Consider the following 16485-nt stretch of genomic DNA (forward strand, 5'->3'; position numbering starts at 1 on the left):
AAAAAAGCGTCTTGAATGAACTTTAGTTAAGGGTGTCAATAAATTTGTCTGCAACTGTATGTGTAATCATGACAACTCCCTGATTGTGATCCATAAGTATAGCAAGACTATAAACATCAACATGACTACCCACAGATATGTGTAGAAATTATTACCAGACTATACTGTTATAAACATTTTTTTTATTTGAAAAATTACAATTAATATAACGTTTGCGTTACAGTTGTGATCATTTAAGCTGTTCAACTTTATTATTATTATTTATTTCTTAGCATATGTATATATATATATATATATATATATATATATATATATATATATATATATATATATATATATTTAATTAAACAATATTGAATGTATTTTATATTTACTGTAAAGGCTCTTATGTAATCACGTGAAGAGCAATCAAATAAAATACAACCATTTATGATTCAAAAAACTGTTACATATTAAAAATAAATATAATACGAATAAATGTAAAAAAAAAAAAAAAAAAACGTAATTTTCAGTAAGTAAAACAAAAGCAATCAAATTAAATACAACCATTTATGATACAAAAAAAAATTTGCCATGACACTTAACTGGCATTCTGCAGCCCCGTGCCACTGAAACAGATTGTCACTGAAACAGATGACCTAGTCTGCATGTATCATTTTCATGAATCAGCAGTATTCAAATTAAATATAGAATCTATCTATATTTACGGATACAAGATAGCACAAAAAAATCTACCACACATGAAGTGAAAAACTTACTATAATTCTCAGAAAGGTTACGTACAAGAGTACATTATGAAATTCTGGTTTTGCACAGAAGACAGCCCTACACTGACCGCATTGAGCTAGCGCACAACCAGTCACAATGAAACAGGGTGGAATATTGACTTTAAATAAAGGACGTGTCTGTTGTTGAAAAGGCAAATGTTTTTTTGATGTCACGGGAGCAATTAGTACTCGGGATTCTCTGCTAGTGGTCTTTCCAATTATTGTTTCCAACCTAATTATTTCAAAACCACACTACTTTGGAAAGGCTACAATAAAAATATTGTGGTCTAATGCCAGCGTTGCAGGGCTGTTAGTATTATGTGACCGCCAGCAGTAGCACACTCAATCGATCCTGTATGTAATGCAGCAATACAACATGCTTTATTAAAATATGGTTTTAAACAGCATTACTGCAATCTAATCTGGAAGAATGCAATCCTGCGAGAAGTATGCATTGCTCTATTGCGAGTCAGACTGTTTGAATAAATAACTGAGATGTGCAATACTAAGAATTTTAAAGCAGCATTATTTTCAGACAGGCAAGGGTACAGTCAGCGATGTTGACTGTGCATTCGGCGTGTAAGCCAATTACAAACCCTCGTTTTTAAGCACATTTTCAACCTTTAAATTTTGACCCCGAGTAAACCTGCTGTCTGGAACAAGTATCCTAGCAACAACACAGCACGTTCTAACCTCAAGTTGCTTATGTGTGGGGTGCAATAAAAATTAAAGCAATATAAGCATTTCTACTCACCAAAAACCATAGCAGGGTCGGCGTTACTCGTCCTCTTCGTAGGGTGTTGGAAGAATCCCCGGAAAAATGAGAAGATTAAGCAATAACGCTAGTGTGAACAACAAAATATGCTTTCTGTTTTTTAAAAGGAATAAATAAATAAAACTTCGCGTCCGGGTTTTCCTTCCGCCGCTTTACCGGAGACGGGTTTTTTATTCGACTGATCCTTTCAAAATATTCCACGTTTGTTTTCTAAGCAGTTTCTAGTAGTAATCGCCTGACGCAGCCGTGTCGGGGAGCTTGCACGATTAAAATATTATTGCAAATGCAGTCTCCAGTTTGGTTTGGCCTTCACCAGCATTATTGCACTGTGTGAGACCAGGATGTGTCACATTGTGCAACGAGTAGGCGAGTAAAATCAAGTTAGAAACGTCCTTGCCTTGAGATATATGAATATATGCTTGCTTCCCCGTACGCTTTGTAGCGCATAAAGCTGTCAGACGCGCTATTTTTTAATTTATTATTTTTTTCAGAGTGGTAGAAGGAGATGGGAGGGCTCTTGCTTTTCCTAAATGAAATGACTGGTTTGGCAGCTTTGTGTAGTCTCAAATGCCTTGCCCACATTATGCATAACTGTAGACTTCCCTGATGATTTACATTCACGCTTCACATTGCAGCGACTGACACTGACCGAGGAGTCGGCGCCCCCTGCTGGAGCTGAAGTGTACGTGCGGCAGAAGAGCATATTTTAAAGGTTTTTACTGCATGTAGCAACTAGCACTTACCATGTGACAATAACATAGATAGCCACTTATATAATTTAGACTATAAAATACCAAGTGAAATCAGTCTGATTAAGCGATGGAAGAATGTAGTCGGGCAAGCCTCATTTACATTAACTCAGACTTAAGCTAAAATCCGATGAAAACCAATACTGTAAATGTGCCTCCATTAGGGTTTTTTTTTGTAAATTCAGATTCCTATCTGCGGACGCCAATGGACCACAGCATACTTTAGAGAGTAAGTATATGCAAATGTCATTTTAATAGCTTTTTTACATCCCTGTACTCTTTTGTGGCTTTGAACTTACGACAGCGTAATCTGTGAACCGGTTCCTGAGGGTTTTTCCGTTGCACAGAAAGTCCAGATAGTTTTGACTACCCCGTTGTGATTTCTGATTGCAGGGTGTCTTTGACAGAAAGAAGGGATCTGACCAAGGGGGTCCTCATAACACTGATAAAGACTAAGAGAGAATCGCTGCAGTGCTGTGTTCTATAGGACAGTGCTGGACTAGTTAAACAGTTGATTCAGCTTCAGAGATTTCCATGTTTTTGCTGACTATTACATTTTTCTAGGTCATCATGTATGCAATGTACAATAATGTATTCAAGCATTTACTGTTGCACTTTGCTTTTGACAGATAAAAATCACACACACAGGTTAAAAATGGACTTCAGCTCAACAGTATTTCAATCCCAGAACAGATGTGTTATTTACTTGCCCTGAAAATAGGTAGAAACAAAGATGTATCAGAAAGGGGAGTGATGGTTGCTTGCTGATTGACTAGTCTTAGCACTTGCATCACCGGCTGCAACTGCAACAGGAAAAGCATGAAGCAACAGCATCATGCATCTCCGAGCTACGGATCAACGGCAGACTGATAAGGGAGGAGGACGGCTGAGACATCACAAACGACCACACACATCATTTTATATCCAGTAAACCAATTTAATGTGGAAAATAGGCATTATAAAGCTATACATATGATTGAAACATTAAGGTGGACCTCAGTGCAAATGCGACACAAATGTGATTTTATTGCATGCATAACAACTTCACTCAGATGATGAGTTCTTATTTGCATCTGACAGAAACTGTCGAAAGTTGCACAAGAAAGGTCCATGTAAACAATGAGAGCTGGATGATTGTGACACACGCATCCAAATGGCAGGAATTCTGAACTGGCTCATTTTCACAACATGCTTCTCTTAAACAGAGCATCATGTATTACAATGATGGAATTACAGTCTACATAATACCATGTGAATGAAACGAGAATAAAAAAAATCCCACCCAAAAACATGAAATAAACTGAATAAAATGGCATTTGAGGTACATTTTATTACTGGTAGAACATTTTGCACATACCTATTTCTTAATATATCTACAAGTAACGGGACTCCAATTCTGGAATTATATATATATAGCATATTTTTTTAATTGACGAGCAAATATAAAATGGCATCATAAGTTACCTTAACATGGTGTGTAAAGCACATATTACTACATACTGTATATACTATTCTTTAAAAGTGTCCTAAAAAAGTAAAGATTATATAAATTTGACCAATACTAAAAATATACCATAAAAAGTTTGTGATTTCTGTATTCTGTAATAAAACACATATAAAATATATCCTAGTCACAAAAGTATAAAATATTCTGTGCACGTATACAACAATGTTAATATACAATGGGAATGATTTTAACGGCACGGAGAATAAACTGTATGTGTCGGTTCTTTGTTCCCTGTGTTTATTTTTGAGGGACTCCCAATGTAATACATCACTTTATAGAAACATTAAACATGTTCATTGTGCAACAGGTTACAGTGGCTTTGCACGAAGGGGGTTCTTTTTAAAAGGTGGTCAAAATTGGTCACACAGGTGCCATTACTTTACACGTGAATTCTCCAGTGTTGCTTGTATACTTTTTATGTTTAATCAAGTAAGAAAATGCAAAGCTTAAATTCGAAGGTTCAAGACAAAGGATTTTACATGTTTTCCTTCCAACTCATCGTCTGTCCTACAGTTTTCCTTTGTATCTTCATCCATTATTGTATAAAGTGGCGAATCCAGTTTCACAATTAACAGGTTTCATAATGTTTCAAAGAAGTCCAGTCTGCTTTAAAAATAAACTGAAAACAAAGAACCCTAACTGTATGCTAGTGCAATTACTAAATGAGCTCATGGCAGATGAAGATTGCTATATATTTGCAGAGGTCCGTAAAACATGAAACCTCTTTAAAGTCATACGGAGAGACCCCAGGTCCCGGTTGATTTTCTCCAAACGATCTTCCAGGGCTTCCTGAAATAAACAAAGCAACCCGTTGTTAAAACTCAATTTGCATCCTAAAGTCCAGTTTCAGATCCACCAGCACATTTATATTATAATTTGAATGGAAAGAGTGTTCTCTTTGTTACAGAACTACATAAAAACAGAAATAATTCATACTTCATCTAATTTTGCTTGCAAGGTCACTCTTCCTCCAACACCTGGTAAACGACTTAACGCAGCCTCAATCTGTTTGGATGAAAAATGAGGTGAAAATTTCAGAAGATTCAGCAGATACCAAGAACAAAGCTACCGACATAAGAGAATAAAATGTACTGATTTTGCAGAAAATTCTGCAAGCTTGTTCAAAGAAAACATCATTTCTGAAAATAAGTTATGGGGTATAAGAGTGTAAAATTATAGCTGTACCTCCATGCACAATGATACAATAAACAGGTACTGAAAAGCTTATTCCGCTGAAAATCTCTTCTGCATTCAGTTCTTTTTAAAAGTTGCTTGACTGGGGACAGAAGTCTTCTCTATTTATCCAGAGTAGACAGGGAATCGCACAACAGTGACAATGTGAGCTTCCACACCTAAAGCCTGCCCTGGAGGGACCATGCTCTTGGGGTGAGAGATCAATCCATTCCATGTTCATTCATCATCACTAGTCTTTTTGAAAAAGTGCCAAATTGTGTGTTAGCTTTATGATCAGGAGGGCTCAGCTGAGACAACCAAACCAATTCTATTGGTGATATACTGTAATGCATATTTTACAACGGCAAGGACCGACCTCCTATTCATTTCAATGGGCTGCGTGACATCATAGATGTGGCAGTATCTCAGGACGTCGCTACAGTGCTCTTTGACCCTTTCTGGTTACTTGTTTTTAATTTCAACTTACCTCAAAGCCATTGTTTAGTTGCAAAACGGCACTCCAGTGAGTTTGTCAAATAGCCACTTCTTGGGCTGTTGAAGGCACACCCTGTCGTGCCACACTGCTTAATTAAACAATTGTTGCACACACACGTCAACTAGGGGTGGTTTCTATGGCGACCATCTACTTTCCAGATGGGTGGAATCCATCAGTTTTAAATAAAAAAAATAATGTTAACACAACCTGTTTGAAACCTTTGCCAATGCAGTGGTGTTTGACTGAATAGCCACTGATGACAGTCATCCAGACTTGTTGGTTTTTTTAACAATTCTTTTAATTCTTGTTCTACCTGTTGCTTTTCTTGTGTGAGCTCATCAAAAATCCTCTCCGTTTCTGCCAGCGACTCCATCCTTGCTTTGTAGGTCAGCTCTGTCTCATAGGGCGTCAGTAGCCCCGGTGTGTGGCTCTCTGTGTGGATGGCTGGGGTCTTGTCTTCCCAGGCTGATCGACTCGTCACGGCTCCCTGCTTCACTGCTTTCAGTGCAGACTCCGTGCGGCTATCAAGTCTCAGTCCAGCGTTGCTTGAATGATAACTTACTATAAAAAATATTGACCAACTTGACAACAGCTTTCTAATGATGGGTCATGATGATGAATGTTGATAACATATATTACATTATGCAAGACTCACTGGGGTTTTGCTCCAATCCAATGAACAACACTGGTCAATTATTTCAAGCTTCACTCATTTAAAAATGTTTAAATATAACTGTGTGTTCAAAGAGCAGTTTGCATATATTTACCTTCTGGCTCGTCCAAGGAGGTGAACTGAAGTCTCTTTCTTGGGCTAGGGCTATGTGAGGGCGAAGCTGAGGCAACATCATTCTCATCCAATCTCACACCAAACCTGACGAGTTTCAAAATAAAAGTTTATGGAATGGTGATATTTAAAGCAACACACGTTCCCTTTCATTTTGATTGAAGACAATAATCTGGTATTTATATTTTTATGGCAAGGGAATAGTCTTTAAAATAATAGTATACAGTAGTGTATATGAATGGTGTTACATCTTAGTGGACGACAACTTTCACCTGTCAAAGTGCCCTGAGCACATTTACCTAGTCGGGGAGTTCTGATCCTTGCCAAGCAGGTGGCTGATTCCAGGTGAACAATTCTCTCTTGGGCATCGTTTTGGGCTTGACTTTGCTGAAATTGGGGTTATCATTGTATCTCTTTTAGCTGAAACACACAAATTTAAATTTTCAGCAATTAAAAGTAACAAATATGCTTCACACAACTGTAATTAAAGATTTGCAGAAAACTGAAGCCTGCAATTACAATAGCTGTATGTTTCTAAAAAATGAATAGAAGTGACTCTGAAAGCATGGTTGAAATATTGGCCATATCATGTCACATTTTTACAAGGACATGCAATCTTAACGCTCAGTGTGAAAGGCACATGATGCATTTCCTCACTACGCCACCTATCTCCCAACAGGAAACCTTTTTCTAATAATTCGAGGATTGAGAAAACCTACTGGGTGTTGAAACAGGGCTGGCTTTCCTGTTCTGAGGAGGCAGAGATGAAGATCTGTTTCCCACAGGGGAGCTGTTTCTCTGGGTCTGCACTGGACTGCTGCTCTTCTCTGAAAGCTGATTCCTGCTGCAAGTCTCGGCAAAGCTTACACTAGGTTTACAACTTCCAAATCCTATAAAAAAATGTATCTCTTCCTTTACTTGAATTTTGGAAATATTAAAAAAAACTTAAATATTATATGCTATTTTGGAGTGTTACCTGAAAACATTCACTTTCATAAATATGAAATGCACTCTCTCACTGTTTTCGCATATCTATCTGGCATCAAACATTATTCATATTTTAAAACCTTTTACTCCAAAGTGCAATGACTTGAGAACATTTAATGTGAAGTATTCTTAAGTCATCTTACTAATTGTTTTTTCCCCCTCTCTTTCAATAAATATACACACTCAAGTGAAAACTATTCCCGATATACAAATAAATGAATACTGCACTCCATACGTGAGTCGCTGGCACCTGGTTTCCTCAGTGCCCTTCCCTCAGTAGCTTTTGTCCCATCCAGCTCAATCAGGGCCTTCATTATGGGAGTGAGGGAGGGGTCTCTTTTGAGCTCCTCTTTTGCTGCAGTAGTTTCCCTCCGAGTTGCGTCTTTTTCAGGAGGAGAATAACACCTGCGAGTAAAAACAGTTCTGTGAAGTTTGGAGCAGTGCGATTTACTCCGTCACTCAGGTCGTGGGATTGATGACTATTAGCTTTTATTTTTTCTATCGTGTATTTTGTCCGCGTCTGATTTTCTGGGTTACCGTACCTGCTGCTGTTCTCATATAAATCATTCTCCAGAGGCTGTCCTGTGAAAATGGAATAGTCGGCTCCAGGAGTCAGCCACTTTCTTCTATTAGCATCGAGGTCAACAGGGGCTTTACTGGGAGAGCGATACACGTCGGGGTGGTGGAGCAACAGGCTGGGGAAAAGAAAGGAAAAAACTATACAAACCATTCAACTATTGGAATGAACAAACCATGGCATGTACATTCTCTCACAAATACATACAAAACAATTCATTTGAAGCCAAATCAAATAAACAGAAGCACCTACACATACCCAACTCCCGATGCTTGTGAATGACTCGGAGTCGTGTGACGGTGTTTCGTAATGTTTTCATGTTCAAGCTGTTTTATCTGAGCTTCAAGCTTTGAAATAATTCTGAAACAAAATCATACAAATTTAACATGTGAAATAAATGTAACTCGATACTGGATCTCAATCTAGAATGATCACGGAATAAAACATTAATATCTAATATTACAGCATTTTACAATAACCAACACTGCACAGCAAGTGGCATCTGAACCGTACCCTCACTACAAACACATGTAGAAAAAAAGGCTATAAAACACATTTTCATAGCTCAAAAGTAAATTGATATTTTACCTCTTTAGTTCAATTATCTGTGTGTTTGCGTCAAAAAGCTTGTTTTCAGTTGATACCAATGTATCCTATTAAAAAGCAAAAAAAATAAATAGCAAAAGAAATTCAGAATTATCGAAATCTATAATTGACAAAGGGTGGAAATGGCTTGCATTCTTTAAACAGGTCAATATATATTTTTAAGAATATTTTTTTTACCTTAACCCTTTCATGCTCCTTTCCCAGAGATTCATATTCCACTAGAAGCTGAAACACAAATAAATAAATAAATAAAAGACCCCTGTGGCATCGGGTGTTGCAGCTACAGTATTTTAGGAGAAAACAAGAGCAAAAATCTCAGGAGAAGTAAACATGCTGCTTCATAAGCATATATTAACAGGATGTACTGTTGTCAACCCTGTTCTTGTCTTAAGTGATGTAATTGACAAAACTTTTAAAACTTTGTCTCCTCCTTATTTCTAACCAAGATCCAGTTAGTTTTCCAGGCAGATTCAGTCGCCGTGATCCCTTAACAACTTACATCCTGTAACATCTTGTGCTCCTTTCTCATTCTGGCCTCTTTATCGTCCGAGACCTTGTACGCATTCTGAAATGCCTCTTCCAGGTTTCTCAGCCTGGTTTTCAGCTTGTGCACAGCATTGTCCTTGTCTTTGTTACTGTTCTTCATTTCATCAAGGCGCTGCTGTAGAACTTGAGCAGCGGCGCTGGCTGTTTCATAGCGATCAGGCCAATCCACCTGGGGAAAAAACAAAACAAACACCAATGGGATTTCCTTTAATGCATCTTTGCTGGACCAGCCACAGAAGTAAGATGTCAAGACCCAGGCAGCAACTTACCAGCTGTTTTTCTAACAACCGGTTCTTATTTTCCAGGTCTCTTATTCGACTGCTTGCCTCAGTTAGTGCTCTTTCTAGATGGTCACAACTGCCATTAAGAAATTAACATTATTAGAAAATCTACAGATCATTAGTGTGACAATATAGTCATGCAGTGAAGTATTGGGGTGTGTTCTAGAGCCGATCTGCATAGTTAACTTCTTTCCTTTTTACAGTATGTGTGTTCTGTATGATTTCTCTATTGTTGTATCTGCTTTGATCATCATTTGACTATTCCAGCAAAAAAAAATGCTTCCAAAAAGACCCAGCAAGTTGTACAGGCTGTAGTGCACAATGCTTCACTTTTAGGCTTTAGTGAAAACATTTTCACGAATAGTTAGTATGCATGCCAAACCTAAGCAGAAACAATAACCATACAAAATGCACAGGTGGTTTTATTACATTCAGAGAATATTAAGTATGCTTTTAATAATCATTAAAAGCATACTTTTAGGAGGCTGTGTTATCCAGTGGTTAAAGAAAAGGGCTTGTAACCTGGAGGTCCCCGGTTCAAATCCCACCTCAGCCACTGACTCATTGTGTGACCCTGAGCAAGTCACTTAACCTCCTTGTGCTCCGTCTTTCGGGTGAGACGTAATTGTAAGTGACTCTGCAGCTGATGCATAGTTCACATACCCTAGTCTCTGTAAGTTGCCTTGGATAAAGGCGTCTGCTAAATAAACAAATATTATTATTATTATTATTTATTATTATTATTATTATTATTATTATTATTATTATTATTAACTAAAAATGCAATAGCTATATTCCAATTCTGATCTCTTATTAATAGAACATACTAATCTAAATAACTACAAATAGGTTGGTTTTTATTTGTTGTAACAGATTACCTTTCTTGGAGATTTTGATTAGTTCTCTCCATGTCAACTGAATTGGCTGGCCTTATCTCAGTCTCGAGCTGTTGTTTCAAGCTAGTAATCTCGGATTCATAGTAAGCACGAAGATCTGCGATGTGACGAGAATGCTTTTCTCTCAGGTTCTGTCTCACCCTGAAAAAACAAAAAACGTAAAAAAAGTTTTTACTTATGCAATTAAAAAACCTGCTTGAAACACCAAATAACAATATATGACATATTATAGAAGCAAGTTATCTTTTCAAATGTCTCAATGCAATGATGCATTTCTACAAACATGAACACAATCTTCCAACTCTTACTAAAAACTGAACCGAACTTCAGGTTTATTTGAAAAACACAACAGGGCAAAACGTACAGCGACGAAATAACAGGGTCCTCCAAGGAGGACAGAGATATGGTTCTGTCTGAACCCCTGGCTCCACTGGCATGCAGAGACACGCTGCTCTCCATTCTAGACGGTGGGGTGAGGGTTGAGCAGCTCCCTTCATCATCCGTGTTGGACAAGCTATCGTTCTGAATGCCGTTACGGAAAGCTGGATGCTGTCCATTTGTACAAACGACTTTCGGAGAGGTAGAACACAGACTCCTGCTCTTGCTTGGTAAAGCACTTTTTTGTAAAGAACGTCTGTGCGTCCCATTTATCTGTGCTGCTGACAAACTACTGGCGTTTGAAATGGAATCGGTGTTGGAATGGCTTTGAAAAGGCGCATCTGCCATGGAGTCTGGACTAACTGCATCCCCGGGAGCTGCTGAAGGCTTGGCTTCTTCAAGGAATGAGGCAGTATTGAAATGGGAAGGTGAGGAAAACAATGAATCCCTGTCAGCTGGCTTCATGTGAAGTGTTGGATCAAGGGTCAAAACCTAAGAGGAAAACAAGGAGAAGATTAAAACAGAATCTGATTTTACATTTAAGCAAAACATTAAAAGTTTCATGTCCGTCCCTTATCCCCAATGCTTCCGTGTAGCTTACATGCTTCTCAGATTAATGCAATCACTGCAACTAACAAATGCATTTTGACACCAATTATATTCTGAGCAAAAGGTACCGACTTACTTTCAGGTGCCTATTAAATTATACACACTAATCTGGGATTCCCATGTTGTTACAGAACTACTGCACAATACAATCATTAAGAATCTGTTGAAATGTTTTTTTTACAAATGTACCTTACCTGTGGAGCGGACTGACTTGGGTTAAACTGAGAAGAATATGAATCCCTGTCATGAATGTTTGCGTCTCCCTTTTGCTTCATATGATAGATTTCTTTAAGAGAAGCAGGCAGCCTTGGCTCCTCTGTGTGAGGCTAAAGGTTAAACAGATGATTTGGGAAGTCAGGGTCACGACTGATTTGAAATATCACTTCTTATTGGATTTACAAGTTAATATAATGGTCACGTCTTAAGTTAACATGTACTGTAGTTCCATATAAACAGCATACTACGCGTACCAGATGGATAGACTCATCTTGCAAGTAAAAATAAGACCCATTTTCCAAGTTCTCCGGCAAGGAGTGGTACAGTTCACTTTCATCCAGTTTCCAGTATGTAAGACCTACATAGAATTCATAGTAAAAAAGAAAATTCAGTCATTGCCACAAATTAGGATGAGCAACTATAAGCGAGTCAAATGTCAAACCTTAAACAATAAACATTATGTGCTAATGTAAAAAACATTCTAAAATATCCTGTTAATGCACCAAGATACACGTGTCATTATGATGTAGCAATAGGGTTATCCAGGTCCAGAACACCGCCAAACCAAATCTGACTGGGTGACGCTGCAGAGTGCAACTTAGAGTCTACTGAGATTTGTTGAGGGATAGAGGAATATGTACTAATCAGAGGGTTAAACACAGTTATAAAAACATGCGGGAAAGAACACCATAGCACCGGCGTTTCTTTACCTGAAGCGTCAGACACCAGGGAGTCTGGGCTATCATTTCGTTTTCCTAGGAAGAAGGAATGAGACGGCTCTACAGCAGAGCAAGAACGAATCTGAAATAAACCAAAAAATTCAATCAAAGTGTGTGCTTTCCTTGCAAACTAACAAAACATTCACTTTATTTCTATAATGCATGCAAAGCTAGACCAGTATGAAGTTTGGGGCACAAACAAGACTGTCAGAAGTATATTGTCCGGACAAAAGACACACAGCCGATACATAAAGTGTTGAAAATGATTTCCTATCCACCAACAATAAACATCAAGACATATTATTCCTTTTATCAATTTTGTCCAGACAATGTTCACAGCTGAATTTGGTTGACGGAGAGGTTTTTTTCGGTAGAATCCTTATTGTCAAAATATTTTGTATCCCTAGAATATTTTAGCTGACGTTCATCCCCAAACCCTGAAAGACCCATCATTACAGCCAGACCTGCACTAGGGATTGTCATTCATTACAAATCTATGAACCTCATTGAGCACTTACATCCTCGTGATGGTCTAGACTCCCGTTCCTTTCTGCCTGCTCTTCCTGGCGCATGTCCAGTACAGCTCTGCTCTTACGCTGCTTATGCCTTTGTTTCTGTGCCCAAGATGTCAATAGCTGACTGGAATACACACAACTCTGTTAAAAACTATGAACATGTAACCCCAATCCGGGGGTGATATTGCCTTAGTTTTTAGAGTCAGGAAAGTTAATGGTGTAGATGAGGAGGTCTGCATATGACAACAAAACTAAGGGGATATGAAAACATGCTATTTTTCTCAACCCAAACATTTCTGCGATTACCTTACTGTGCATCAGCTTAAGAGGGAGCTATACAAGTCTAATGTATTCTATACCTAATCAGATCTTTCCACATTTCAGAATTATTTATTAGCGGTTGCATGACATTTGTAAAATATCCAGTACCTACCCGTTCATTTTTCTTTGATCAACTGACAGGTTTGGATTGGTTTGCTTACGGCCTGCAGGAGAAACGTTACATCTTTTTTCCTGAGCAGTCCGTAATTCAGGCTGAGAGTTATTTCCTTTAGAAACCCCGTCTGACTTAAATGGACATGACAGGTTTTCTGAGGGACAGACAGCGTGCCCTGCATGCTTTCCCTTCAAGGCGTTCTTGCCGTTACTGGAGTCCACGTGCTTCTTTAAACTATGTTCCGAGGCAGAAAGCGTCCCAAACCCACTGCTCAGTAAAACAGCAAAAGCAGAGTCCTCTGGATTAGTGTCCGAGGAATTTTGCTGTCTTCCTATTTCACAAGGATTGGGATGTACTGAAGTCTGTTTGTGCAGCAAAAAGGGTTTTGAATGACATCCGTTAAGTATTCCTAATAAAACTGAGTTATCAGGAACCACAGCAAATGCTTCAGTATTGAGCAGGGGGTTCTGTGTCTTCTTTATCTGGACTAAAGCTTTGATTTCGTCCTGTATGAGCTGAATTAGAGAAAAACATAAATAAATTATATTTAAAACAAAGCTCAAATTGTCACCAATACACAGATCCACAGCCTAATAGTATATCCATGAGAAATACTAAGGTGAGATCACTTGAAACACCTATAACATGGTTTTAAGATGCTATTTTTTAAAAATAGGTAATGCATGGGCTTACTTGAATCTGGCACTGGTATTGTTCATGTTGGGCAAGAATCTGATCTTGGTACTGCTTCTCCACCAGTTGAAACAGCTGGAGCCACCTGGCCTGTTTAGAATAAGGACATTATTATGAATGTAAAATATTCCATTTACAACAAGCTATAACTTTATAAGGGGCAATAATAGTTATTAAAATCCACCCAGACCTGTACTGAAACCCCTTGAAATGCTAAAGTGTTGCACTATGGCTTGGCTTCTACACTGGAGTCATTTAGGTTCAAAATAACAAGGGACACGTGTTTTTTGCCCTTATGGGGCTTTTCAGTGTGGAGCAGCTGTGCCCTGGTCTGTGCAAATGTTGCCAGGGATATATGCAGAAAGGAGAGGAGTGCCACGAGGCAGAATGTAATTGACGGATGGGGTTTCGTGATCACAGCAGTGCCTCGCTGATAAGATCCAAAATGTGAACGCAGTGCTGAGCTTACGATACAAGGCTATGGAAATGGAAAGGATGCAGCCCCTACACTATTGTAGAAAACGAGGGACTGTAATGCTTGTATACATGTAAGATCAGTTGGAGTTCACTAGTTCAGTAAAATGCACCTACTGCAAAGGAACAACCCAGTGTTAAGCTGGTTGTGGTACTGTAAGCAAAAACGACATATTCAGTCTGAAACAATTGTTTTAAAGATACCGGTAACATGACATATTTTCTCAAACTGTGATATCGTCAGTAAACTGCTGAGATCCCCAGGTGGCCTTACAGAGACAGGTACATTGGTTAGTTTTGGACTGTGTACAAAGCATAACAGGTGTGATGTATTCCATCCAGTTTCTGGATCCCAATAGATAGTCTAATATTGCATGACTGTCCTCCTTACCTCACAGTTCTTCCAAATCTCTGGGTCAGATTCTCCACTTATCTGGATGTCTTTAACTAGAGCCGTTAAGCTTTCAATAGGACTGGGGTTTATGGAAGGTAGCTTTCTCCCTGAGCCGAGTGTTTCATCTGCATTTACTCTGGAACACATAAAAACAAAGAAGGTCTAAAAATACTTACTTTTTATTAATAAATATAATACTAAGAAGATGGAAAAGGCCATTAGGAACACACATTTAACAATGTCATCACACTTTTACATACAAAACCATTTACACTATATTCTCAAATACTACTTTAAACAAAGGTCGTGCAAATAAATAATGCACATAATTGTGCATTTTTCATAAGGGATTCCAATGCTATTCTACATAGCAAGCCCACCTTAAATGACAGACTACTCTAAACACATGCCCCCTGCTCTGTATCCACACAGTACCTGCTATTGTTTGAGCTGTGCTGTATTGCAGTTTCAGGGCCAGTGCTGTTCATCAGTTCTGGGGAAGACTGGAAGGATCCTTTCACTGTTCTGACAGGCTTTGCTGTTGAGTCCTCCATGTCTGCTCCTGGTTGGATTGGTGGGCTGTCCTCTGATGATATGATTGAGGACTCGTTCTCTTTTGTGCCATTGCTCTCAACATTTTCATGGCTCACACCAGCAAAATAGGACACATCTTCAGATATACTGTCATCTGTGGACATCCTTAGGTTCCCTCGTTATTAGTGACTATCTGACACCTACTTCATAAAAAAAAATTATATATATACACACACATTTATATAAACATGTCAATTTCTTTCTATGTGGACCCATATTGCTAATTATGTCACAAAAGATTTAAGGTTGTAACTGTAATTCATAAAGTCGTGAGGCATTTAAAATAAGAGTTGCGTTTAATATTATTGCATGACATGAACGTTGTGTTTGTTTCGGTCTATAATTATGACCCCCCTTCAGGCACACAATGTCCTTCCACCAAACCCCATCCTTCAATCTCGCTGTAGAGGGAATACACCACTGACCGTCCCATGATATAACAGTTATGGTGTCCATGTAATTCTGTCAACAATAACAGCCTCTAGCTAGCAAGCTGATAGTGGCGCTGCGGTGTCACTTCCCTCAAAATGTACAGCAACTTAATAATAATGTGTATGAATGTAATGTTACAACTTGAATTGTGCTGTACAATATGCACCTAGCATACAAGGCATCTTCATCGGGGGCTACAGCAACCCTGGCTGTATAATTCTGCGCTTCTAAAAGACAGATGTTATCAAACATCATTGTGAAAAAAAAAGATATATGTACTTCCACGAGCATGACCGCACGTTATTCAATATACACCAAAGCTGAAAGTCAAATACCGTGTTTTTTCAATTAGATATTTGTCAACCTTCACACTCGACAGGTAAATACCGTTAACTCTCTGTGTTTAACGATTTGAAATAAAACACCATGTGTACAGGGACGTTAGTACGCAACGCATCGTCATGCTGAGAGTGTAGTACTGTACTGTTAGATCAGTTTCGAGTGATGTGATCATAACATTAAATGAGGTCCTGCTTGTCCAAAAAAATGGGCTTCCTGGTCTCCACCAGTTATATTTAATCCCGCATTGCTATAAAGAGAATAACAGCAAACGGGCACTAACTGCATTCAATGCAGCTTGCTTTTAGACTGTATTATTACATGTAAAAATGTTTAAGCTTGGACTTACCAGCATCCTTGCCCCATATTTGTATTTGTACTGTAAGCCCGCGAGAAACGTATCTTCCAGTTTTAGCCTGGCATCCGTCAACTGTAACCAAAAAAAAAAAAAAGAACGCCCTGAAGCCGCTAATTGGTTGACGCATTTCGAAAGCTGAAATGCTGATTGGCTGAAGGGACCTTCTTCTTCGGTTAGACCGCTT

The 16485-nt window shown here is 38.5% G+C and overlaps 2 protein-coding genes across 20 annotated transcripts in view; both read right to left on the reverse strand.

Moving 5' to 3' along the window:
• Positions 1-2136, reverse strand: part of LOC117428161 (membrane-associated phosphatidylinositol transfer protein 2-like) — an 85405-nt gene extending 83269 nt beyond the window's left edge. For all 16 annotated transcript variants that reach the window (XM_058994507.1, XM_058994520.1, XM_058994513.1 and 13 more), the window contains exon 1: positions 1522-2136. The gene's annotated coding sequence lies outside the window, so the exon portion shown is untranslated. The remainder of the gene's footprint in view (positions 1-1521) is intronic.
• Positions 2137-3207: 1071 nt separating this feature from the next.
• LOC117427746 (M-phase phosphoprotein 9-like) lies at positions 3208-16467 on the reverse strand. Of its 4 annotated transcripts, none has more exons than XM_058994522.1 (24): positions 16293-16467; positions 15014-15315; positions 14576-14714; positions 13711-13800; positions 13015-13532; positions 12585-12705; positions 12058-12148; positions 11602-11705; positions 11326-11457; positions 10509-11014; positions 10127-10285; positions 9237-9324; positions 8921-9136; positions 8599-8646; positions 8404-8468; positions 8074-8175; positions 7781-7933; positions 7489-7643; positions 6971-7141; positions 6551-6671; positions 6235-6338; positions 5781-6028; positions 4735-4803; positions 3208-4587 (listed from the first exon to the last, which is right to left on the reverse strand). In XM_058994522.1, exons 2-24 carry the CDS (start codon positions 15274-15276, stop codon positions 4486-4488), a joined length of 3765 nt encoding a protein of 1254 aa, XP_058850505.1. In that variant the 5' UTR covers positions 15277-15315; positions 16293-16467; the 3' UTR covers positions 3208-4485. The 4 variants fall into 4 exon arrangements, with proteins under 4 accessions (XP_058850505.1, XP_033901889.3, XP_033901888.3 ...); XM_034045998.3 differs by having other exon boundaries at positions 7474-7643; positions 15014-15312; positions 16293-16466; XM_034045997.3 differs by having other exon boundaries at positions 7474-7643; positions 16293-16466.
• Between the last annotated feature and the right edge of the window lie 18 nt (positions 16468-16485).

This window comes from Acipenser ruthenus, chromosome 21 (assembly GCF_902713425.1).
Source record: "Acipenser ruthenus chromosome 21, fAciRut3.2 maternal haplotype, whole genome shotgun sequence".
Lineage (NCBI taxonomy): Eukaryota > Metazoa > Chordata > Actinopteri > Acipenseriformes > Acipenseridae > Acipenser > Acipenser ruthenus.

Excerpts from the sequence above, each read along its gene's own strand:
- LOC117427746 (XM_034045998.3), bottom strand. The coding sequence starts at position 15,276 with ATGTCCACAGATGACAGTATATCTGAAGATGTGTCCTATTTTGCTGGT. Across the intron at positions 13,801-14,575 it reads AGATTTGGAAGAACTGTGAG|GCCAGGTGGCTCCAGCTGTT; the intron begins GTAAGGAGGACA and ends TATTCTAAACAG. Across the intron at positions 8,176-8,403 it reads CAGATAATTGAACTAAAGAG|AATTATTTCAAAGCTTGAAG; the intron begins GTAAAATATCAA and ends ATTTTGTTTCAG.